This window comes from Rhinolophus ferrumequinum, chromosome 4 (genome assembly GCF_004115265.2).
Source record: "Rhinolophus ferrumequinum isolate MPI-CBG mRhiFer1 chromosome 4, mRhiFer1_v1.p, whole genome shotgun sequence".
Classification (NCBI taxonomy): Eukaryota; Metazoa; Chordata; class Mammalia; order Chiroptera; family Rhinolophidae; genus Rhinolophus; species Rhinolophus ferrumequinum.
Genome location: NC_046287.1, coordinates 96,450,725 through 96,476,262, shown reverse-complemented (window position 1 = coordinate 96,476,262; position 25,538 = coordinate 96,450,725). Strand labels below are relative to the sequence as shown.

General features: G+C 32.2%; 1 protein-coding gene across 1 annotated transcript in view; it reads left to right on the top strand.

The window, feature by feature from the left end:
* PDS5B (PDS5 cohesin associated factor B) overlaps positions 1-25,538 on the top strand; it is a 162,059-nt gene that overhangs the window by 57,219 nt on the left and 79,302 nt on the right. Inside the window, exons 4-13 of the mRNA XM_033104721.1 lie at positions 358-444; positions 551-648; positions 1,277-1,403; positions 6,792-6,872; positions 11,216-11,356; positions 13,530-13,645; positions 16,014-16,108; positions 21,045-21,190; positions 23,131-23,282; positions 24,494-24,607. Of these exons, the coding sequence (XP_032960612.1) occupies positions 358-444; positions 551-648; positions 1,277-1,403; positions 6,792-6,872; positions 11,216-11,356; positions 13,530-13,645; positions 16,014-16,108; positions 21,045-21,190; positions 23,131-23,282; positions 24,494-24,607 (1,157 nt within the window). The remainder of the gene's footprint in view (positions 1-357; positions 445-550; positions 649-1,276; positions 1,404-6,791; positions 6,873-11,215; positions 11,357-13,529; positions 13,646-16,013; positions 16,109-21,044; positions 21,191-23,130; positions 23,283-24,493; positions 24,608-25,538) is intronic.

Below are 25,538 nucleotides of genomic sequence, written 5' to 3'. Positions count from 1 at the left end.
CTATCTCTCTGGCATTGCACAGAGCCATTACATTTCCACTGTCTCTATTCCTAATGCTGTACTCCGCTTCTTGTAAGTACATACATATATATACAGGTGTATATATATATAAAATTATAGTTGGCATTCATTATTGTTCAGCTTCACCTTCAGGTGTACAGTGCAGTGATCAGGCATCTACATCATCCCTGAGGGATCATGTACTTTTTAAAAATTTCAGCCAAGTATAGTTTTTTCCCCTGCTTTTTTTACATTTATCATGACAGATGCACAAGAGTGCTGAATTAGCTTTAGGAGTTCAGTGGATATGTTTATTTCCTATTCATAATCTAAATAATATTATCTTTTTTTTTAAAGGATATATTTATGTTTATAACAAGGCAGTTGAAAGGGCTAGAGGATACAAAGAGCCCACAATTCAATAGGTATTTTTATTTACTTGAGGTAAGCAATGTATTATATCCTCAGATAACATTTTAAACTTTTTTGTTCCTGTATATTTTTACTAATTAAAATGTTTACCTTTCACCTTTTTACCTCTTATTTTTAGAACATTGCTTGGGTCAAGTCCTATAACATATGCTTTGAGTTGGAAGATAGCAATGAAATTTTTACACAACTATACAGAACATTATTTTCAGTTATAAAGTAAGTTTATATTTCTAGGAATGTAACTTTTTAAATATAAAAGATTTTTAACTTACAGATGAATTTTCATAAACTGTTGTGATGAATATTGGAAGGCTAGGTTGAAATTTAAAAACTCATTAATATTTTTATAGATTTTTAAAAATGAATAGAACTTAGTTTTGTAATGTAAGGAATACACGTGAGTGGCATTAAGAATCTATAACCAATGTAAAACTATTTTTTGGGTTATATTATTTTTATGTTCTATTTAAATTATATATTGCTGACTCCTTAATTCATGTGAATAATTGTGTGTTCTTCAAAATTATCTACTAGAATTAACTTCAGCAAAGCAATTTGATTTTCTGAATTTAAAATAAAATTAAAGTTGCATTCGATTTAATTACTTTTGATTATGAGACTGTTTTAAATTGGGGAAAAGTAATGAAGGAAATTAATAGATTTTGGATACTAATGTAAGATTTGGAAGACAGGGAAGCTTTAAATGAACATAACAGAATTTGATTTAATTAATATTTTAGTATTATTTTTTACAAAGTGTAATTTTTGTCAGTACCATGTTATGATTAAATCCTGTACATTTTTCAGTTACACTTTAAATAAAATAATTCATTTTGAATTTCAGCAATGGCCACAATCAGAAAGTTCATATGCACATGGTAGACCTCATGAGTTCTATTATTTGTGAAGGTGATACAGTATCTCAGGAGCTTTTGGATACAGTTTTGGTAAATCTGGTACCTGCCCATAAAGTAAGTAGCAGTATATACTGAAATATGTCTAAATCCTGTTAATGTTAAGGTCCAGAATTTGTGCTTCTGTTGTAAATACAACTTATTTTGCTTTAACCTTAGTTTTGGAGAATCTGTTTCATTGATTAATATTAATAAATATGAATTGTGTTTAGTTTAATAAACACAATACACTTATTAGTCATCACTAATTAAATGAAAAAAAGAATAGATTTAGTTCATGTGAAAATATCTGTGATAACTGAATTTTGTATAAGACATGTTTCAAGGAGTGAGTTACTAGTTACTTAGATGCTATTATATAACTTCATATGTTGGGAAATGCTGCATCCAATTGCCGCCTTAAGTAAAAGACAAGGATAGTGCAGACAGAGAAGAGGGGTGAAATTAAAAGGGAACTCGCTACTAAGTTGGTGACCATGTTTCTTGCCTGGGTGATGTTAAGAGGGATAAGTGTGTGTTTGTGTTTGTTTTATTCTTTGAAAATGACTTTCGAGTAAGCAGTTGGAAATATGGTTTTGTGATTCATAAGGGGTCAAGGTTAAAGAGAGGGGCACAGAAATCACAAGTATAAAGATCTGTGCAAACTTAAGACCTTTCTGGCAAGATATAATCTAAGTTTACAGCTACACAGAATTCACATAATGGTGTGGTGAAAATAACCTCGTAATCCAAAATTTCCAAAGTCTTACAATAGAGCATCAGTGCTGAAACTCAGACATTACAAATAGCAGGATTAGACCTAAAAATTCCGGTAATATATTTATTAGATAAAAATAATAAAATAAGTATCCTTAAAAGGATTAAAAATAATATATGCTTAAAAGGATTAAAGACAAAATAAGAGTTAAAAACATGATGGCTAGATATGTGAAAAGAGAAGAAGGTTAGAAGAAATGAAAAGTGGTCATTGATATTAAAATCTTTATTGGATTATAAAAGTTATTTAGAGAACTGGGAGATAGATCTGAGGAAATTATACAGACACAGTGAGATAAAGGTAAAGAAAACATAAAAGATACTAAGACATGAAGGATAGATTGAAAAGATCCAATATATTTATTAGTGATTTTAGAACACCAAGTAGAGAGTGGAGAAGAGATGTTCAAATAGAAATTTGTTTAATATGTTCCAGAATTGGTGAAAAGCATGTATTTATGGGTTAGGTAGCAAAAGTGTTGTAAGCAGGATAAATAAAAATAAATCCCAGTCCAGGCACCTCCTGGAGAAATTGTAAAATGCCAAAACAAATAATCTATAAGGCACGCAAAGGGAAAAGGCATAGCCCTTAACCAAGGAATAAAGGTTAAACTGATTTCTGACTCCTCAGTAGCAAGGATAGATACCAGAAGATAATAGAATTGTATTTCCACAATGCTAAGATAAAATAAATATGTGTGTGTGTGTGTGTGTGTGTGCATGCACGCGCACACAGCCAATTTGAGTGAAATTAAGACATTAAATATTCATTTGTCAATAGATCCTTCCTGAAAGAACTGTGTGATTACTTGAGAATGATGGAAGTTGAATTTGAAAGAAGTGAGATAAAAGAAATAGTGGAACAAAGAAATGTTCTCAATAAGAAGATTATGTAAAACAGAAACAGTAGCAATAATGATTAATTAAAGGAGTATTAACAAAGTGGTCTTAAACCACTAGATACAAATAACATATAAGATTGAATGGAGTTAATGAGTGATCAAGAGTTTAGAGCTATTAACTTTGAACTTTAAATGAAGTATTCATATTAAAAATTTAAGGATTATAATGGAAGAATTATAATAAATGTAAATGGCTCAAATTTACTATGGGTGGCAGATTATCTCATTGGATTGAAAATAACCCAGCTGGTCATTGTTAATAAGAGATAACAAAACATTGTCACAGAAAGGTTGAAAGTAAAAGGATGGAAAAGAGGTTTGCCAGGCACATACTAACCAAAAAAAAAAAAAAAAAAAAAACGAAAAAAAGAAAACTGAAGTAGCTTACGTTAATATTAGATATAATAGTTTTAAACAAGGGGTTTATACGTTATTAACAGGTTTAATTCTCAGGAAGATATCTAAATTTGTATGTACATAGAATCAAAATATGTGAAGCATAAATTGAAAGAATTATAAGGCAAAAGAAACAAATGCATAATTTGGTGGATGATTTTAACATGTTTCCCAGTGATTATAAATCAAGCAGACCAACAGTTTATAAGAATATTGAGGATGTGAAATATAAGACTAACAAGTTTGTAGCAATTATAATTTATCTGTTAAAAGTATAAATCATAATGGCAATTAAAATGATATTAAATGATATACATATAAATGATGTAAAATGATACAAATCATAATGGCAATTAAAATGCATATTAAAACTTGTGGGATGCAACTTAAAATGTTTTTTTATTTAATGTAACTTTATAGTTTAGTGTCCAATTCAAGGAGTTACGAGTATCATCAGAATGTACAAAGTATACAAGGAAGAAAACACAAATCAATGAAATAGAAAACACATTTCATGAAAACCCCATGTTGGTAATTTGAAAAGTGTATTGAATAGGCACATCCTTGGCAAATTGAATCAGAAAAAAGAGAGATGGTATCAATATACAGTTTTAAAATGAAATGGAGAACAGGAAACACTAAACTTTTCAAAAGACAGTTCTATGAACAATATTTTATGCTAACATTTGTAATTAGACCTAGCAAATTTCTAGAAAGTATAACTTGCAAATTTGTTTCAAGAGAAAAATCTTAACCTTTGGCCAATAAAAGAAATTTAATTGGTTTTAAAAACTATCCTATAATAAAAATTTCTTTTCAAACAACAATAGTAGTAATAATAACAGCAACAGCAGCAAAACTCAAACCAACCACAAACTAACTTAAACTCATCACCAGGAGATTACTATTAATCATGTAAGTGGCATATCATTCTAATATACAGCAAAATTTTCCAGATTATAGAAAAAGAAGGAATGTTCCACAGCTCACTTTAGGGGTTTATAACCTTCCTAGGGAAACCAGACAAACAATAAAGGAGAATCATAGGCTAATGTAATTTAAAATGTAGTAACAGAAATCCAATATGAAATAATAGTAGACAGTATCCAGAGTGATACAAAATAATGAGTTGATAATGAGCAAAATTGACTTTATTTGAGGAATGTAAGGATGGATTAACATTAGAAAATGTTAACGATAGACAGATATTTCTGTAAATTAACAGATCAAAGAGAAAATAATAGATGTGGGAAAGAACCATTTGATAAAATTCAATATAGTTTATGATATTTTAAAACTCTTAGCAGATTTGAAGTACAAAGGAACTTCCTTAAACTGATAGGCTATGTGAGATACCGTATTTAATGGTGAAATGCTGAAGCATTCTCTTTGAAGTTAGGAACATTGTAAAGATGTCACTTCTCAGGAAAAAAGAATGCTGTTTCTAATCACCATTAATTAGAGGTCTTAAGTTAGTCAACAAAAACAAAACAAACAAATAAAAGGATTAGAAAGATGCAACAAAACTGAAATTATTTGCCGATGCCTTTGCAGAAAACAAACAATATACAGATAAGTTTCCAGAATAAGAAAATTCTGCAAGGTTGCTAGATATAAGATCAATATATAAAAATCTGTTCATATAATTTCAAAACTTTTTCATTTGTAGCTTAAAGTATAAAAGAAGACTTAAATATGTTGCATGATTTGTTATTGTGTATGGGATGGGACACTCAGCATCATACTGATGTCAACTCCTTGCATATGAATAGATAATCCAAAATAGAAACTGAAAGTGTTTGTATATGAACGTGTGTCTGTAGTTTGAGAAACTGATTGTAAAATTCACATTGAGGAGCAAGTGGCCAATAACAGCCAAACAATTTTGAGGATGAATAAGTAAGTGGGGACTTACCCTACTCGGTGTTAAGACATTGTTTCCATATGTCACTTTGACTATAATCAGGCAGTGATAGACGAAGGGACATGTGGAAGTAATAGAGAATTTACAAATGGATGCATGGCTATATAGAAACTTGAGAGGGCGGGTATTACAGGTCAGTGGAGGGAATAATGGACTATTTAATAAGTGGTTTTAGGACAATTGAATATCTATATGGAAAATAATATTAGATTCTTATTTCACACCATACATGAAAATAAATTACTGGTAAAAAATCTCAGTTTGAAAAGCAAGTCTTTAAAATTTTATTTGAAAAATATAAAACAGCCTAACCACAATGTGGAAGATAATTTAAGAAAGATGTAAAGCACATGCCAAATAGGCAAAGATTGATACTTAATGATTACATTAAAATAAAAAAACTTATGTATTCTCTAGCACACCTTAAACATTGTGAAAAGACAAGTATAGTCTAAAGTATGTTGTGCGTGTAATTGACAAAGGTTTAATGTGTAGAATTTATAGAGATGGAAAAACTCTACAAATAAATAAGAACAAGACAAAACAGCCCATTTGAAAAATGGCAAAGATAGAATTTACAGAAAATTATCTCTTAGATGTATGAGGCATGTATAAGACATGTAATTTAATGCTTGTGAACTAAGAATGAGTAAGCTATAGCATATTATATAGTAAAATATTAAATAGCCGTTTCTAATAGCCATTAGAAATGATTAAAATAATATAATACAAGCATCAATATTAATCTAAAAATATGCTGAATGTGAGTTTCAAGATATATATAGTATTCCTGTTCTCTGTAATATGTATAAACTAGAATATGTACTGATTCCATTTTAGATCTTTGGTCTTGATTCCTTCTGTCATCATCAAGATCTATGTAGAAACACATTTTCTTAAGATATTTTTCTTGTACCTTTTTTCTTGGCATACTTTACTGTTTGTTATGTTTCTTGTTGTATCCTTGGACTTACCTGTTCTCTGCAATGTGCTTGAATAAATCTGCTTTCCTGTAGCTGCCCCAAACTCTTGTCTTCCCCCACTTGTGACCCCTTCCCCTAATTCGTGCCCACACTAGCACCCAGTTCATCCCCTTAGGATACTTTGGTTCTTCTGGACCTAGAGTGAAATAGCCTGCATTTGTACTCGGCTAAGCTGATTTGACTTTGGGACTAGATTTAGAATGACTGAGTATGTCCTCTTGAATCTAACAAACTTTATTGACCTTTTCTATGTAGTTTACCTTATGCTATAAACAAGATACAAAGAGAATGTAATTACCCTTGCTTGGAAAGATCTTACAATCTAGTGGACCAGTTAGTCATAAGAAAAGTGGCTTTGCCTTCTCTCTCTTATTCTAATTGAGTTTTAGATTTCTCATTCATTTACTTGAGTGGTTTGTTAAATACAGGTAATATTTTGTCATAGTTAGAGATGTATAATCTAGATATTGGTTATGTTTTTCAGAACTTAAACAAGCAAGCGTACGATTTGGCAAAGGCTTTACTGAAGAGGACCGCTCAAGCTATTGAACCGTACATTACCAATGTAAGTCGCACTCGTAATCCGCTGTCCAGTGGGTTAGCGAAACTTTTCAAGACAGCTGGAAGCAAAATTTCGGCAAATAGTGCAACTTTTCAATTTTATGCTGTTTAAATCTTTAATGTGTTTTCCTTCTCCTTCTTAAAATTATTCTTGGTTAATGTCTTCTAGAGGGTTAACACTCATCTTCTTTGTTCATTCATTTACTTCTTTCAAATTTCCTGGGAACTAAAACAGCTTTTATTTTGGTTAGCAAGATACACAGTTTTCTAATGTTAAGAATAGAGTTAAATGTAATTAGATAAAACTTACAAAACTTTTCATTATTCAGAGAAGTTGCTCATGGCTTTTTGGAAATTAAACTGATTTGTATAACAGGAAGATAGGAACTAATATCAAGACCTAAAAATTGAAAACAAGTATAAATGGCAGTGATTTGGTGAAAAGTGCCTGTCATGATTTCCCTGGGGTAGATTCCGTATAAATCTACCTTTTTGAGAAAGGGGAAGAATTGCAATGAAATGAGTCCTTTCACTATCATCCCAAATCTACTTATATACCATCCTGTATTGACCATATTGACTGACCATCTTGTATTTATTTTCAGAAGAAATGTGTTTTAGCTTGATAGGTTCACTGATAGAACTGATGTAAGTTTTTTCTCTCCACGGTTCTGTTGAGTTGTATGACTCGAATGGCACCGTTCACGTTGTCTTCCTTCTGGAGCAAATCTAGAACATAATGTTAATGTTGGCCCTTGGAATTGTGTAGCAGTTTTGTCTCTCCACCTACTTTTCACTTTCACCCTCCTCCAAACATGTAAAGGATGTAAATCTGTCTTGAAAAAAGTCAGAAAGAAAGCTTTTTATAATTTCTCACATATTTAGTTTTCCTGAAGTTTACTGAATGAGAATTTTTCTTGTAGTATACAAAAATTAATTCAGTATATAAAGTACATCATAAAAGATGTACTTTGAAAAGTAACATACCTTATAAAACAGTACCTTGGTAGATCCCAGTTTCTGTTTCTGGCTTATGGCCTTAAATAATTCTAAGCACATGATGAGTTGCAAAAATGTATTTGATTTATAAAGAAATTGGGAGGGTGAACTTTCAAAAGCTGGAGTTAAGATAGTTTGTATAATCTCTCTTAACTCCAAGATTGTCAGGTAATTCTAAATACTGATTTCTATAAGTTTTGTGAGTCTTGGGTATTGACTGGAATAAATTGGTGGGATTGAGTGGATTGAGTTTTTTTCCATTATTGACTTACTGGCACTTGAAGTGTGTAGACCAGACTTAAGCATTCTATCTCAGTGGCCCATTTGATACACTGGGTGAGCTCCTCCTGGTGGTTATTTAAATTGATACTGCTCAGCCAGATGTTTTTTTAGGGGAACACTTAACCTTCTTTGATGTCGTTTTCTGGCATAAAAATAAGGAAAATAACATTATAACATGATAGCTTTGCTAGGATTGGGGAAATAAATATTTGATTAGGTAATAAAAAGGGTTCAAGATAGAATGGCGGTATTTGTTGAAGCTGGGTGATTCCGTTTATTATTCTATTCTCAACATTTATGTTTGAAAATATTTACAGTAAAAGTTAAAAGAAAGATAAAAGGATCAAGGAAGGACTTTTAGTAATCCCAGAAAAATCAAGGTTAAAACATTTTCCTATCACTTATATGTTTTGTTAATTTCCTGCTCTTAGTTCTTACCTAGAGACATAGAACCACCCCCCCCCCAACCACCACCACCACCACCACTACTTATCAGAAGCTGTGGGACAAGAGGCACAGGATTAGTACAGTGGTCTGAGCATACTTGCAGTTACATATTTATTTCCGCTACTTTGTCCATTATTTTCTTCTTTCTCCTTTTTTCCTCATCATTTGCCTTATTTAAGTGTTAGCTAAGAAGTTATTAATAATTGCTGTGTTTTTTCCTCCTTTATTCCCTTACAAGTCTTCTTACTTTCCTGCCTCAAACTTATCCATGTAAAATTACTTTCTAGTGAACTCAATGGTCTTATAGTAGGATAAAATGACTACAATGTTAAAAGTCATTCTCAGCCCTTTGGACTTGTACATGTAATAGTCATTATTCATTTACCTTCTTAGTAAAGAATTAGCAAAAATAGAGGTAGGATACTGAGGTAATAATAACCCCACTTCTGTTCCTTCTTTACTTGTGTCTTTTTCACTTTCATGTACAGACACATTCAAGTCTGTTCTTTATAGATAGTAATTCTTACATATATAGGATTTAAGAAATCACTGTGGTGTTCTAGATTATTTTTGAAAATAGAAGTTGTTGTCACTTGACAACCCCAAAAACTAAAAGGTATATGTATTTTTTTAAAGTTTATTATGTATCAAGAACAAAAATTGTGTATTGACAATTCAGAAAACGTCCTGCATGGATCACTTGGCGGTGTTACTATTTTTGACCAGATAATTTTAATCACGTGTTTTAAGAGGCAGCACAAAATTATTTTGTGTTGAAAAAAATGTATGAAGTCCATCTTGATATAGGTAAAATTTGGTTAAATTGCTTAATCTCACGGTTCCTCGCTTTTTTTTGTATCTGTAAATTGGCATTAATAATACTTGGGTTGATGATAGAGAATGTTATTTAATGTGAAAACTCTTTTGTAATTAAAATTGACTGCTTAAATCTAAGGTAGAATTTATTACCCACCTATAGCTTAGTCATACTCCTTTCATTAAGAGGCAGTTGTTACAAAATAATTTGTAGTGTGAAGATTAGTTACCCATTTGTAAATGAAAGATTAATCTTTGTTGGAAGGAAGTACTTTAATCAAATCTATATCCATCTCTACTAAATTGTAAGCCCTCATGTAAGGTATGGATTGTTTATATCTGTGTCATAGTACGTGTTCCATATTATTCCTTCATTTACTAAATATGTATCTGTTACCTACTCTGTGTCAGGCACTTTGCTAGGTTATTATTATACAGTTGAAAAGACTGGCGTGGTCCTTTAGGGAGATTATAATTTTTAAATAAATGTTTTTGATGGAATTTGTAAGAAGTTAATCCAGAGAATTTTTTTTTTTTTTTTCATTTTCAAATGTTTTCCCCAGACTGCTAGAATAAGAAGAGGACAGTTTAATCACCAAGATGGTCGGCCACATTGGAAGCGATTATTAGTTTTTTGTTAAGGAAGGGTAGATTTACTATTTTTAAACAGGAGAAAATTTGTGAATGGAAACAAGAAAGTCACTTTATTTTCAACCTAAATGAGAATTGAACATTTGATGTCATAATTCTTTTCCAACAGAATTGATAAACACGGAGGACAAACAAGTTATTTTTAAAACCAGTAAAGAAAGAATAGTAAAATAGAATTTGTTCTTCTCTCTTGCATGGTTAGGGGAAACTGTTTAAGAACAACCTAACTATTCAAAGTAAGCAGAAGAGGCACAGAAATGTGAAGTCCTTGGCTTTGTACTTAACATATAGAAAACCTAATTAAACCAAGTTGTGTGTTACTGTCAAAGAAGAGATCAGGGCAGCTTAAGTGGTGTAAAGAATCTAACTCCTTCAAGGTTACAGAAGATACTGTTTAAAGTATGTGGTATATGATCTGGGTTAATTTTTATTTATTTGGAAAGGAACTTGACTATTAGATCATGCATCTTTACCAGTTTCAGTAGTATTGTGATCTGAATGTGGAAACTAGTTAGAGCTGGATGCTTAAAGGAAAAAAAAAAAAGCTGTTCAAATTTGGATTTTTCTTGTGTTTGAGTGTGCTTTTAACTGGATTTTAATTAGTGCTATATATCTTCTATATTGTTTATTACACGTTGATAAAATAAAAGATTAGCGAGAGGTTGATTTGCATTATAAACATAAATTTACATATTTTAAAAATGGAATTGGCTCCTATTGTGAAGGTATGGCTTTATCTTTCATGCTGTTGTCTCCTATACATGGTATGGTGAACAAGATGTGATCCCTTGCCCTTAAGAAATTTATCTAGTAGAGAAATTAAGACATGTACACTAGTAACTAATACAGGATAAACTAGAGTCAGTATTGTAAAGGGGGAATGAAGTGTGATTGGTAGTTGGGTGTTTACTGATACAGTAATTGGTGAGTTAATACAAAGTACCTATTTTTTATTGTGTACAAGGTAAGGTCTGTATTTTTTTATTTTCATGTACCCCTGTAGTGATTTTTCCACCTACTGTTAGAAAATGTTTTGATATGCCTAGTTAGAATTTGTATAAAATAATAATGAATTTAAATAATAATTAAGATTTGAGAAAATTGATTTTATCTATGGTGTTTCTGTTAATGATAAATTTTCTTTCTCACAAGTTTTTTAATCAGGTTTTGATGCTTGGGAAAACATCTATCAGCGATTTGTCAGAGCATGTCTTTGACTTAATTTTGGAACTCTATAATATTGATAGTCATTTGCTGCTCTCAGTTTTACCCCAGCTTGAATTTAAATTAAAGGTAACTATTCTAAAAATAATATGCTTCTGTCAACTAAATTAGCAAAGAGCATTATTTATGGCTTTTAATTCTTATAGTGGTTTTCTCTGCATATTACAGATGGGATGGTATATTACTGTTACTTATTTACATATTTGTAACTTGCCTATTTGTGTATCTCAATGCCTACCATGGTTCCTAACAGATAGTAGCTGCTTAATTAATGATTAACAGAATGGTATTTTCCTCATAATATTTTCCAGATAAATTCTAGGTTGTGACTTACTTTTAAAGTCATAGCTGTACATCTAAACTTATGTTTTCAAGGCAGTTTGTTGTAGTTCTCAAGACCCTTTGATTGGGCCATAAAAATAGTTTAGGGTCTAATATCCAAATAAGATGAAATATTTTCCCTTTGTACATGCTATTTTATACTTGCCTATGTTGAAAGCTCCTTTGCTTTTCACATAATTCTCTGGAATCTTGTAGGCATGTTCCCATTGCCTTGACATTAAATTATGCCATAAAATTGAGTTACACGTGTAAATTTGGGGGATATTCCTTTCTCTTTCAAATTATTACAGGAAGGTGAAATAAAGCTGGTTGTAATTAATAGTCTTTGATGAATCCCAGTGTACCACCCAGATAAGTTCTTAAATTATTTCTGTGTTGTATTTCTTGTTTCTAAAAATTTTGATTTGTCTTTTTTCAAAATAACAAACAGTACATGTTTGTACTGTAGTGTAGTAATTCTTGTTTTATTTTTGGGTATATTTTTATTGTATTTCTCAAGTAGGCTATTTGATTCACCTGCCTTTCTACCTCCACCCCCCCTTTTGTTCTTAGTTAGCGATTTTGATGAGGCAGGCATACCTTTAATTATTTGTTGGTCTGATTTTCTCTAATAAAAACATTGAATACTGTAAGAAATTTTGTATAAAATAAGGAATTATCGACCCTGCTTTCAGCAAATTTAACATCTAGTTAAATTCCATGGGAGGAAAAGGAAAAAATAATCCCTATCTAATAATGGGCCAGATATTGTTAAGTGTCATAAAAGATAGAAAAAACATACAATTGAAGCAAAGGAAACATCATCCAGAAACATAGGTAGGAAAGTGCTGGGTGAATTTGTGCTACACAAAAACTTACAGTTGGATGGGAGCATAAAGGAAATTAAATCATCCCTGACTGTACATTAGAATTTTCACTTGTGGAGCCTTAATAAACAAGTACATGTCCAGGCATTAAATCAGACCGGTTGATGGGAATTTCTGGCATAGAGTCCAGACATCAGTTGTTTTTTGTTTGTTTATTTTGTGTGTGTCTCTTTTATTTTTTTTAAAGCTTTAGAGGTCATTCTAATGTGCAGCCAGGATTGAAAACTACTTATTAAGGGGAATAATGAGAGAGATAATAGAGATGAGTTAGGTCAGATTATGGGGGCTCTTAATATTAGGATAAATGTTAGAATAAATATCTTAAATATTACTGCTGTTTGCTGTTCCATTTGTCACATTTTATGTTGAGCTCTAGTATAGTGGCTGGCTCATTCATTTAGCATTATGTCATCTGTGGGAGGTACCAAAATCAATAGTAAAATTGAGTTCTGGTCCCCAGGGTACTCACAATGTAGTATAGGAAGCAGAAATTTTAGGTTTTGCATGTGCAAGGCTTCATCATATTATTGAACTCCATTATGAATCTGGTATATGTACATGATCTGACTCTCCTGTTGGGAAACTTGAGCACGTACTTATTTCCACCAAGAGCTTAACCAGGACAGTCATGTGAAATTCTGTTCACTGTAGGCCTGACCTCTATCAGTGTCTGTTCTTAAAAACCACAGACAGTTTTTCAAAGGTCCGAAGTACGTTTGACTTGAGTTAGTTTTTGAATTTGACTCTGAATGCAAATAAGTGTCATTTAGTGGAGGGAACTTCTAACATTTAATCAAACTTTGAGATGTATTTTCAAGCAGGGAGTACTGCTTTAATGTAATTTGCGATGGTTAGAGCATTGAAGATAATATTTAATTTTGTGAAAAGTATATTGAGCATTTTTATGTCTAATATTTCATCTGGAGTTTATGGAAGGTGCTCTGTGGAATTGGAGGGTAAGGGAGATCATGGGAAAAATTATTCTGAAGATATCTGTGTCATGATTTTAAATCGGTGGTTGTGTTTTGTTTTAGAGCAATGATAATGAGGAACGCCTGCAAGTTGTTAAACTACTGGCAAAAATGTTTGGGGCGAAGGATTCAGAATTGGCTTCTCAAAACAAACCACTTTGGCAGTGTTACTTGGGCAGGTATATGATTTTTGGTGTCCTATATAAAAATCACGTATGTGTGTATCTACTTACATTATTTTAAAACACGACTGTTCCTGAAATCATAAAAATGAAGTTTTATGGTTTGGAAGTTTGAGTGAAAATAGTGTCAGCCGTGTTTACAATTTCTCTTTTTCTTTTCGTCTTATTTTGTCCTCAGTGATTTTTAAAAGGTGATACATTTAAAAAGCTATCTCACAAAGTAGTCTAATAATCAAATTAAAATGTATTGTTACATAACAGTGATTAATTACAACTGAAAATACATCACTGTGAGAGAAAACCCCTCCCTTCCCACCCACACACAAAATGTTTAATTAGATTATTTGGAGGTATGTATTGTAAGGGCATCCACAGAACGAATAAATAAATGATTACGTATGTTCCTCCACCCAGCCGCCTTTCTCCATGTCTCATTTAAAGAAATGACAGCCTGGGTTCCTTGTACGCTTTCAATGTTCCACAAATCTCCTAAAACTGGTTGCAAAATTTGAAGTGTGTTTATTTCTTTTTATGTTTCTAAAGGTATCCTGACTTTGAATATATTAAAACCCCTTCAGGTGCCCTGACCAAAACCTACTTTGACCCTAAGGATAAAGGGGGATTTTATTTTTTTCCTTTCAAATTATCCTCATAAAAAATAATGCAATTAAATAATTATAAATAAATAGGATTTAAAGATTTACTCTGTTTTCTTTGTATTGAAATAATTATGTCATCACTTCTCTTTCCATCTTAATACCAGAACTGGCAACGAATTATGATAAATTTAATCTCTTTTTAATAAGGATACAAGCCTTTACAAGTGCTTGTTAAGTGCTAAATTCTTAATTTGATTTATTTCTTTGAAACTCAATAATATTTAACAAGTTGTGATAAACTAATACATATTAGCTCTTGTCATTTTGAATTTTGTTTCTTAACTTTTTTCTTTTCAATACAATGCGAAGTTCTTGGGTAGTAATGCAGAGTATTTTATACGTGTAATTAAATCAAGCAACTCAATTTAAAATCCATTTTATTGAATGTGTTAAACAAAAATACAATTTTACATACAGGCATTTAGTATATCTTTAAATCAGGACTTAGATTTCCCAGAGTTTATTTTATAGGTTTTGGAGGGAAAATCCTAAATTTTATGTCACTTTTTATTACTTTGTAATACTTCCTTTTTAGAATTGTTTTTTTAGTGTACTTCATAGAACAAATTTTTTTCTAGTAATAAGCTTTCATGAGTAATTTGATGCTTATTTTGAAGACTTCTTTTTTCTTTAATACTACTAAATTTGTTCATTATGAAATGGGCAACACAAGATTTGAAAACCTTTGATCTTATAGAATGAAGACATCTGAAAATATTGAGTAGAAAATTCACTTCACTTTAATGTTCTTATTACTTAAAAAGTCTTTTTATGTGTTGTTTTTTTGAATCACTCTTTTATAGTCCATAATGAACTAATGTATCTGGGCTTTGAGGATCAGCGGTTTAGACCACGACCTATCAGTGCCTCCTGATAGAGGAGTGCAGTGCCTTCTAACACGGTCAGGTCTCTAGATCGGGTACCCACTTACAGGATGGAGGAGACAGGGGAGCCTGTTGATTGACATCAGAATGATACAATTAGCAAAATCTTAACCGTGGGAGGACACTACAGACACAAACACCCAACAGTTGCTTCACCAAATTATAAGGGGAAAAAAGGAGATGGGAGGGAAAATATAAAAGATACTTAAACTACAGACATATCAACCAGAGTTTTCATTTTTTTAGAGGTACGTACTAAGATACTTACATTTCCATGTAAAAATTGGCTTTGATAATAGTGGACACATAATAATTGTGATTGTTAGCTGGATAGGACTAATTTGGGCACAATTTTAGAGGCATGTAAAATAACACGGAGTTTAGTGCAAGACCCACCACACATTTGTGAATGCTCTATATTTAAGAAAGAATTCTTTGAGGGAAGCCTTTCTTTTCAAACACAGTATGGAATTTATATAATGTATCTATGCACTGTGTATATACTTGCATAAACAAGCACATTTGAAAGTATAATATTTATAGGAACAATTTTGTCATTTTAATTCTTGTATTTAAGCCAAATGTGTATTGTTTTAAACATGCTCCTTAAAAGTACATGGTTCTCACAGGAGATTGTCCTAGTTTAAATACAGAGGGTCTAAAATATTTATACATATAATAGTATATCAAAAATTCTGTTAAAATAGCCTAGCTTCACTTTGAATTATCCTTTTAATTAGGGAAATAAACATAAATTGAGTGCAGATTAAGCACATATTTCTTTCTCTGATATTAAATATTACTGCCTTTGTGTTTTCTCAGGTTCAACGACATCCATGTACCAATACGTCTGGAATGTGTGAAATTTGCTAGCCACTGTCTCATGAACCATCCAGATTTAGCAAAGGACTTAACAGGTACTCTATACCCACAACAGTAGCAAATGTTCTACATGTGTTTTGGTGGGGAAAAAATGGTTTTATATATAGGACAATAAACAAAAAAACGGCATCTTTGTTTGCTATTGTGATAGGCAAAGTCTCGTTTCAGTTCATCAATCATGGAAGTTGCTCTCTGCTAGGAGGTAGAATTTTTACCTCCTTGTGCGTCCCTCTCTGGAAGCACCTGTAAAATGTTGGTGTTATCAGAGATAACATTAGTTTCTTAGTTAAGAACAATTCTAAAAATATTTCAGGCATTTGGATTTGAACACGTCTTGACATTGAATAGATTATAAGACTTGCATGTTTTTCAATATTTTGAGAACTTAGGTGAGAGTCATTAAATTGTAGACTAACCATGCTAAAATGGAGGTAAGTTTTCTGAATAATTATAATGCGGTTCAGAACTTTGTATTTTTGTAGTAAAAAGAATATCACATATTTAATTATTGCTGTTCTGTTAATTTTTCAAAAATTACAAAATAGTTCAGAAAATACATGTGAACGTAACAGCTACTCTGTCTTCCTCAGAAATGTTAGCAATTTGCTGTATTTGCTTAAGAGATTTTTAAAAAGAGAGAAATCGTAGAGATTGTTGAAATGCCCCTCACAAACTATTCTCTTTCCCACTTCTGTAGAGGGTAACCATGCTATTAAATTGGTATGCATCTTGTTCGTGGTTTTCTATCAATGCTACATGTGTATTAGTCCATAAATTAGATACAGTATTGTCACGTGTTTTAACATTTTTATTGAGGTGATACTGTTATTTGATGTAGTTGAACATATTTGTACCTCTTATTTTTGTGTTTTCGGTTTTTCATGCTTTTTCTTTGCTGCTTTTTTCCTGCTCTTTTCTGCTCAATTGATTTATTTTCTTTGTTCTCATTTTTCCATATTTTTCTCTATGGGCTTGGAGGTTAACATTCTCTTTGGTGTTTTCACTGCATAATTGATTAATGAAGTCTAAAGTTAATCAGAACTCTCCGGCTTCTTTTTGAGCAGTCAGGGACCCTTGAAACCTTGAACTCTGAACATTCTTCTCATCTTTCACATTATTGTTATTACTTGATTACTTACTCTTTTTAAACGTTACCAATTTGTACTACATTTTTAACTGCTCATTTTATAGTGTTTGCTCACTGTTGCGTCTTACTACTTCCTTCCAAGTTTCTTCTGGTAAAGAAAATTATAAAGTATAGCCTTTTGTAACATTTTTAACAACCTTTTGTCATAATAATGCTCTCAGGTTTTGTTGAATTCCTATCAGTCAAATTTGAACAGTAGGTATTCATCAGTTTCATCCTATTTGAGGGGAAGATATCCTGCTTGGAACACTGTCTGCTTACTGACATCTGAATGTGGACTGCTTGCCCTGGAGCTTCTGCTTTACAGCATTGACCAGAAGACGGTCCATTCTTCCTCTTACCTCCCCTCCCCTGCCTCCTTTCCTTGTGCTCGCGTGCTGAGTGCCTGCACGCCTCCATCTGTGTGTCTGTCTCCCTTTTCTTGTCCTCCTTCTCTTTTTCCCTTGGTATTCCTTTTACTGTAGCATCCTGGTATTACTGATGCAATATTCTCTGAAAAAATTAGTGGTAGTGTTTTGGAGAACTTTTTCCTACAAAATGTCTTCCCCACTTTTCATTTGCTTTCTCTGTGTTTTCCATGGTGGAGGCGTTCCTTAAGTGCTTGACAATCCTCCGCTGTTTGCCCATGATGAAGAGTGGGGACTAAATAAAAAGGTCTTCAGGAAGCCTTGAGTGTACGGGTGGGATTATTGAGTCTGACCTTTGCTCTAGAGTCATTGGGGTGGGTTGTTCCTTGGAAAACCTTTCGCTTAGATACTTCCTCTTCAACTACTCAGATTCTCCAGAGAGAATCCTATCAGGAGTTGAAGTTTAGTTGCTCAAGTGTCTTTGAGACTCCTGTATTTTTACTTTGTTCGTTTTTCTTATTGAGTCGTATTCCATTGTTATGAATACACTTCTTTTTTTTTTTTTTTTTGCTGTTGTTGATGGATAGCTGAGTTTTCAGTTTGGGGCTATTATGAGTAAGATTACTGTGAGTATTCTTGTACAAGTGTTTCTGTGAATTTATGTTTTTATGCCTTTTTGGAACTACTTAATGAAATTGCTTGTCATAGGGTTAACACATGTTTAACTTTATAAGAAATGACTAGTAAGTGCTCCATAGTACTTGTACTGTTTTCCGCTTGCACACAAATATTTGAAGTTCCAGTTGTTCAGCGTCCTTGCAAACATTTTGTGTTGTCAATCTTTTTGATTTTAGCCATTTTCGTGGGTCTTGCTGTTCTGTTGTGGTTTTAATTTGCATTTTCCTGATGACTAATGAGATGCAACGTCATTTTAATGTGCATATTGGTACGTTTTTTCTTTTATGAAGTATCTGTTTAAATTTTAAACCCGTCTTTTTTTTTAATTGATTTGTTCTTTATTTTTCTTGTTTTTCTTTGTAATAGTTCTCTATCTATTCAGGATGTTTTTTAAAGTATAAAAAACTTAAACATATTTTTACAGTCAGAATTTTAAAGCAAAGTTTATTATTGGCTAAATAATAGATGTTTTGATTTTTTAAATAGCTATTTAAAATATACTTCAGATGTGAATTATTTCACCAATCTTTTTAGTCCTAATGATTATTTTGAAAGTTTTGGTTTACCAAAAGACAGTACAGTGGTCCCCTGGTATCTGCAGGGGATTGGTCCCATCCCTACCCTATGGATACCCAAATCTGAGCCTGTTTAAGTCAAGTCCCTTATACAAAATGATACAGTATTTACATGTAAATACATATGCAAATATGTACTACACAATCCTCCCTTATACTTTAAGTCATCTCAAGATTACAATACCTAATATAATATAAGTTCTGTGCAAGTAGTTGTTAAACTGTATTGTTTAGAGAATAATAACATGAAAAAAAAACTGCATGTTCAGTACAGAAGCAAGGATCATAGGCCTGACTACGCAGTACACGCCAGAACAACAACGTAACATTTTTTTCTTTTTCAAATATTTTCACTTAGTGTTTAGTTGAATCCATAGATGTGGAACCAGTGTATATTGAGGGCTGGCTATATATAATTTCATTTTTTATGAAACATGTGTTTTATGATTTTCTAGTCTTCATCCTCTCTCGGGGCACATTTTAATTTTTGTGATTGGCTAAAAGTTCGGAAAAATCTAGGGATCTAACTTCTCTTTATGCAAATTTTCAACCACTCCTCGGGTTTTCAGCTGCAGTCTTTACCTCTGCCTTTCTCAAAGCTTCGTGTCTTGAATTTCCAACTAGTTTCAGGGTTCTTCCATCGTGGAATTGAGCTCATTTATTTTCTTCCCCTTTTGGATTTCATCCTTTTCCTTTTTCCTCTGGTGTTTTCCAGTCATCCATCTGCCAAAATTTTGTTGAAAATCTCTTTGCTGTGGTCTCGTTACTTGTCCCATTTAAAAAACATTTTCTTAGTGTTTCAGAAGTGAGCTGAGATAAATATGTGTGATACACACACATTTATCTTGTTTTCTCTACAGTGTGTTTGTGAGATTCATCCTTGTGGTTTCAGCCAAGTTTGAGGGACAGCCATATTGTGAAGAGTATTATTAGGTACTTTCTCATGCTAAGTAACTGTTGAGAATTTCTTTCTTCTCTTTTTTCCACTGCACAGTAAATATCTGTAAGTTAATAGTTCTTGGTGTATACCTGTTTAATATGAATGATTTGTTTTAGGCAGATTGGGATGCATCTTAAAATTTGGTGTGTCATTGTTTTTTTCTTTTTAGTGACACCTAAAATAATATATATTACATTCAAAACAGGTACAAGTGAAAGGTAAAACTCTTATATTTATCTTGGTGGGGAAATGAACTTGAGATATATTTAACATCCTCCATTTGAAGTCACTACTAAAAATTATTTTCTTTACTGAGTTAGGTAAAATAACCTTTCTGTTCAGAAGTTTTTTAGCAACCATATGGTCTTTCTCATTTTTTGGAATAGTTCCTATTAATAGAGAATGCTCAAGGTGGAAGGGCTTAAGACCTGACTAGGGGTTTTATGGGTCTTTACATTATAATTATTTGTTAAATTGTTTTAGAGAGAAGTAAATTCATTCACCATCATAAGCACAGTTTGTTTTGTATAGGCTTGGCTATATTTATTACTCCAAATCCAAACAATGAAATTGTGTCTTACTGGTCTTATTATAAAAAGCTGAATATTTTATTTTTTTAATTTATATTCAGTTGTGGGGCCTCGTCCGTAAGGTTAATATGTTATTACTGAAGATTGTTAAATTTTCTTTCAGCGTTCTCCATGCTTGATGGAGAATGTTTTTGACTTTAAGATACTCCTCCAGGCACTCATAATTGTTAAATGTTTCGTTTCTTCTGTATTCCCTTTGGTCTTTCTTAGTTCAGTTAAATGCAATTGCCTGTGGTCTTTCCTGTAATCCTATTTCTTGGTGACAAGCATCTCACTGTTTTTGTCTCAACAACCTCACTCAACATTTCCCCAGTTAATTAAGGAATACTCTAGCCTTTCCCAGTAAACCACTTGAATATTTTAAACATTTAAACAAAAAATAGAGGTGAAATATTTAATGTTGGTATACTTCTTGGTTCATTTATATGGTGTGTTTAACTAATGAGATTAGGAACGCCTTAACTACCCGGCCCCCCAAAGGGGGTGTTTTACTGCTCAGTGGCATGTAAACTTCTGTTTTCGCTGAAGGACAGACCGTTTTCCTCCCTCCTCTGCTCCTAATTTTCTTGAATCATTGAACCTTCTACTTAGGTTTTGTTTTTGTTATGGTTTACTTTCAAAGGTCTTGTGTAAGTTTTAAAAATATTTTAATTGTTAAAGTTCCATTTTAATGAAATAAAATTTTATCTTTCAGAGTATCTTAAAGTGAGGTCACATGACCCTGAGGAAGCTATTAGACATGATGTTATTGTGTCTATAGTTACAGCTGCTAAAAAGGATATTCTTCTGGTGAACGATCACTTGCTTAATTTTGTGAGAGAGAGAACATTAGATAAACGGGTAAGTAGGAGTAATAATTATTAATAAGTTTTCGTTTTGAATACTTGAAGTTTAGTATTTCATTTGAAAATATTGGGATTTAAATGTAATTAGCCCTTTTGGGAAGGCATTTTAGTGTGTAAAATAATGTTTATGAAAAGGTGTTACTTTTTGTAACATTGTATTTTATTAGTTTTTCTTCATTAAGATGATTTGTTTTCATCCTAGAAATGAGATGGCTTTCAGTGGTAGAGTAGTCAGCTGTTCAGCTTTACACAGGTTTTAATAAGTGACTTTTGTAAAGGACCTCTGACACAGCTGCTCTCATATTGTAGGCTCTCTTTTCTTTTTCTTTGGGTATTGGTTGTTAGTCCTCTAGCTGGTTATATTATAATTTCCATCGAATAGAAAAAGGAAAGATGTCTTCAACTTGGCAGAGCTAACCCCAGCATGCTTCTAGCCCATGTTCTGTGTCCCCGGCCTTCCCTCTTGAGTGAGCGTCCACTAGCTCCACTCATTACCTAGTGCTCCTGAAGAGAGGACCTGCCGTGTTACGTTTGTATTCCACATCGCCTGGGATGGATTAGGACTCAATCAGGCTTGCAGTGGAAGTTCGTTCTCCTCCACCCTTTGCCTCCTTGCCTTCATGGTGGGTTTATAGACTTACACTTAAGAGTCATTTTGGTGAAGGATTAGCAAAGAAAGTGGGAGGCCTATTGGTAGCTGTGAATTACTTTGACTAGATAAATACAGCATTTTAATGTGTCGTTGCTTATAAGGTTGATTATACTATCACCATCATTTTGATTCTCTGATAATGAGGTTGTGCGTGCGGAATAGATGGGCAGGAATTGCATGGTTTTCCCTCTAAACCTATGGGTATTCAAAGCAACTTATTTTAGTTGATGAATTTAATCTTGCTTTTATTGACTATTTCATTGGAGTGTTAAACAATGAAAAGACAAAAAGGCATAACGAAGGAAAAGGAGAATTGAGTACCAAAAAATAACTGAATATATTCATGGTTTTGATAGTATTAGAATATACTCTATCTTCAAATTCTCCTTAAAGCAGTAGTTTGGGGAATTAGAGATAAAATAGGGAATTAGAGATGAAGTTTTATGAGTAAGGCTTCTGAAGTCTTTTATTTCAATATGTATGTGGTGGATGGATAAGGGGTATGCTTAACTTACAGTAATTCGTTAAAAGAAAAACCAAGGGGAGACTATTGCTATGACTGACAGACTGCATCGGAAGAAGGAGTAAGGAAAAAGAAATAATCTGTGCAGATTCCTGAAATTCTAGACATGACTCACATCCTACTTAATGTAGTGTTGTGTTTATGTAACACTGAGGAATAAACGCATTCCAAAATAATTAAGCAGTGTTAGATACACTATAGCAAGTATGTATTTATTGTTAAAAATAGTTGAATAGATTTCTCTTATACTTGAACTGATTCCCAGATATAAAAAATGAAGCACTGATGTGCCTTTACATTCAGCATTTGTTTGATAAAGCCAATATCATATATACCTTTAATATAAATACGCTTAATATACACCATAGTTTGGAAAAAAATTATAAGGGATAAATCACAATTTATACAATTAGTTCTGTCTTCGCCTTTTAAAATTTTGTAAAATGCTTTCCCTTACCAATTCAAATGACTTTATGTAGCTTGTGATTGACTTTTGTTTTTAGGGGTAGGTGATGTTTCAAGATATTGAAAGCATTAAAATTCTTTATGTGTTGAAGTATCTGTATTTTACATAGTACATGTATTAAAATGATAGTTGTGTTTTTTCATCTAGTCCTTATAAATTGATATCCAGTAACTTAGTTTTTATGAAAATATATTGTATTAAGTAAATTAAAAACTAGAAAAGTAGACTTTCCTGAGTTAATATAATGGAAGCATTTTTAAATTATAAAAAAATCATTTTTGGTTTTATTTTAAGTGGAGAGTGCGCAAAGAAGCCATGATGGGACTTGCCCAAATTTATAAGAAATATGCTTTACAATCAGCAGCTGGAAAAGATGCTGCAAAACAGATTTCATGGATCAAAGACAAATTGCTACATATATATTATCAAAATAGTATTGATGATCGGTAAGTTAAGGGCTCTGTATGTAAAATATTTGGTGTTTTGGTGTTATATAACTGTTGTTGATCTGTTGTTTTAGGCAAACTATTTATAACTTTAAACTCCTTCCTTACTTTTAACTGCAAGTTAAAGGTACGTAGTGACTAATTTTCTTCCTACCAAAGCCATAAATGAAGCAGTAATGTACATACAACTTTAGGGATAGCTACAGCTTTTATGTTCATTTTCATGTATTATGTTAGAACAGAATAATATTGAAAAGTAGGAATGTGTGTTACTATAATTTAAATTTTGCTTCATAGGTAATTGTGTTATAAGGATCACAGCTATTTCTTTTCAAATAAAATTTTTTCAAATAATATTCAAATAAACCCTTTAGATTATAGACATTGAAAATAAAAACAATTCCTACTCAGAGCTAAACAGTTTATAAGGCTGTATAAAAACACAACTGAATATAATCTTTGTATTTTTTTATTCCAGTGTAAGATTAGAGCTTTGTATGTATCCTAACCACTGAATAGTTAATAGACCTGTAAATCCTGCTTGTAGTCTGAATTGGTTTGACAGATTGTTAGTGGGATCCAAGTGATCTTGCCTATAACAGGTCAGAATGAGAAAATTAAGAACCAGTAGGCCATCTTACAATTTTAAGAGGTAAGAAAACAGTATCTTAGGTTAACATTATCTAAGACAATAATAGTTATTACTTTTATAAAATTGAAGTTTTTTAAGACTTTTTGAGTGTGCAGCATCAGTGCACGGAGATTTGCATTATGATTTGATAGTACTTTTTTATACTTTTAACCCGGACTTTTTTCATCACGATCACTACAAAAAGAAACTTAAACATTTCTGCATAATTTTAAATTATGAGTATAGATATTTAGAATTTGTCACTTCAAAGGACATGGTGTATTTTTTTTTTATAACCCTTTATTATTCAGATAATGAGATTGACTCCTTACTAACTTGTCCAAGGTCACACAGAAGTAGTTATCTTAGCTGGGTATAGGGGCTATTTCCAGTACATGCAGCTAAAGTCTTTTTTGTCCCGTTCTTATGAAAACAAACCTTCGATTGAAATTCACATCTCTACTCAGAAAGCAGAAATTTCTTTTTTATGTGTTCTTTATTTGCTTTGGAATTGTATATACAAATTGAATACATAACGTTTAAAGCATCACTACAGTTCCTTCTCTATGTTCTTTTGTAGATTGCTTGTTGAGAGGATCTTTGCTCAGTACATGGTTCCCCATAATTTGGAAACTACGGAACGGATGAAGTGCTTGTATTACTTGTATGCCACACTGGATTTAAATGCTGTGAAGTATGTTTCAAATGTCAGACTGTTCTTTCCATCTTTTGTAGTATACTGGATTTTATGGGGGGAAAAATAACCATTTTTAAATGTTAACAATTTATGTAATGTAAACATTGGTTAAATGGTCAGACAAAATACATGGCTGTTTTTTTCAGAAAGTACTGCTGTCAACGTGAGTTTAACAAGGATTTTTAACAAGCAATTAAAAACAAGCAATTGTTTTAACAAACAATTAAAGAAAATAGAGATAATTGGCATGGAACCTTCCAGGATTTTATTTTTCTCTAGATTTTCATATTGTCTTAAGAAATATGGATGTACTTTTTTGGGGGGGAAGGGGGGTGTCTTTCGTTTGTTTTCCTTAACATATTGTGAAAATTACAATTTTATTTCCACCTGATACTGATCTATTTGCATTATGGTGTAGGGCAGTACAGTACATATTTTTGTGCTTCCTAACCTCAACATAATGTTTGGTATGAGGCTAAGCACAGATATATTTTTATGATCATGTTTGTTCAAAAAATACTTTTGGGTTCTTTTGTGGGGGATTGGCACTTTGGACATAGAAGAGACACTGCTAGTTGGATCATACTGAAGGTTAGGAAGTCGAGGGCTAGAGATTGATTTGCTCTAGGTTTTAGAAAATGTAGATCCTTAGGAATTCAGCAAATGCAGTTACAACTGTTGGGGACTAAATGTTCAAAAATTGGAAGTTTGAGGAGCTCTGTATAATTTTCATTCCTACTGCTGCTCATGGGACTTGGCTTCACTTCCCCATGGAAATTATTGTATGTGTTATTTATATCTTTTGTAGAAATGTTGAGGAAAAGTTTGTAGAGGGGAGAAATGTACATTTTTTGACACCTGCTGTATTTCAGGCACAGGAATATATATTCTATGGCTTCTCTGGGGCTACAACAGCAGAGCTGAGTAG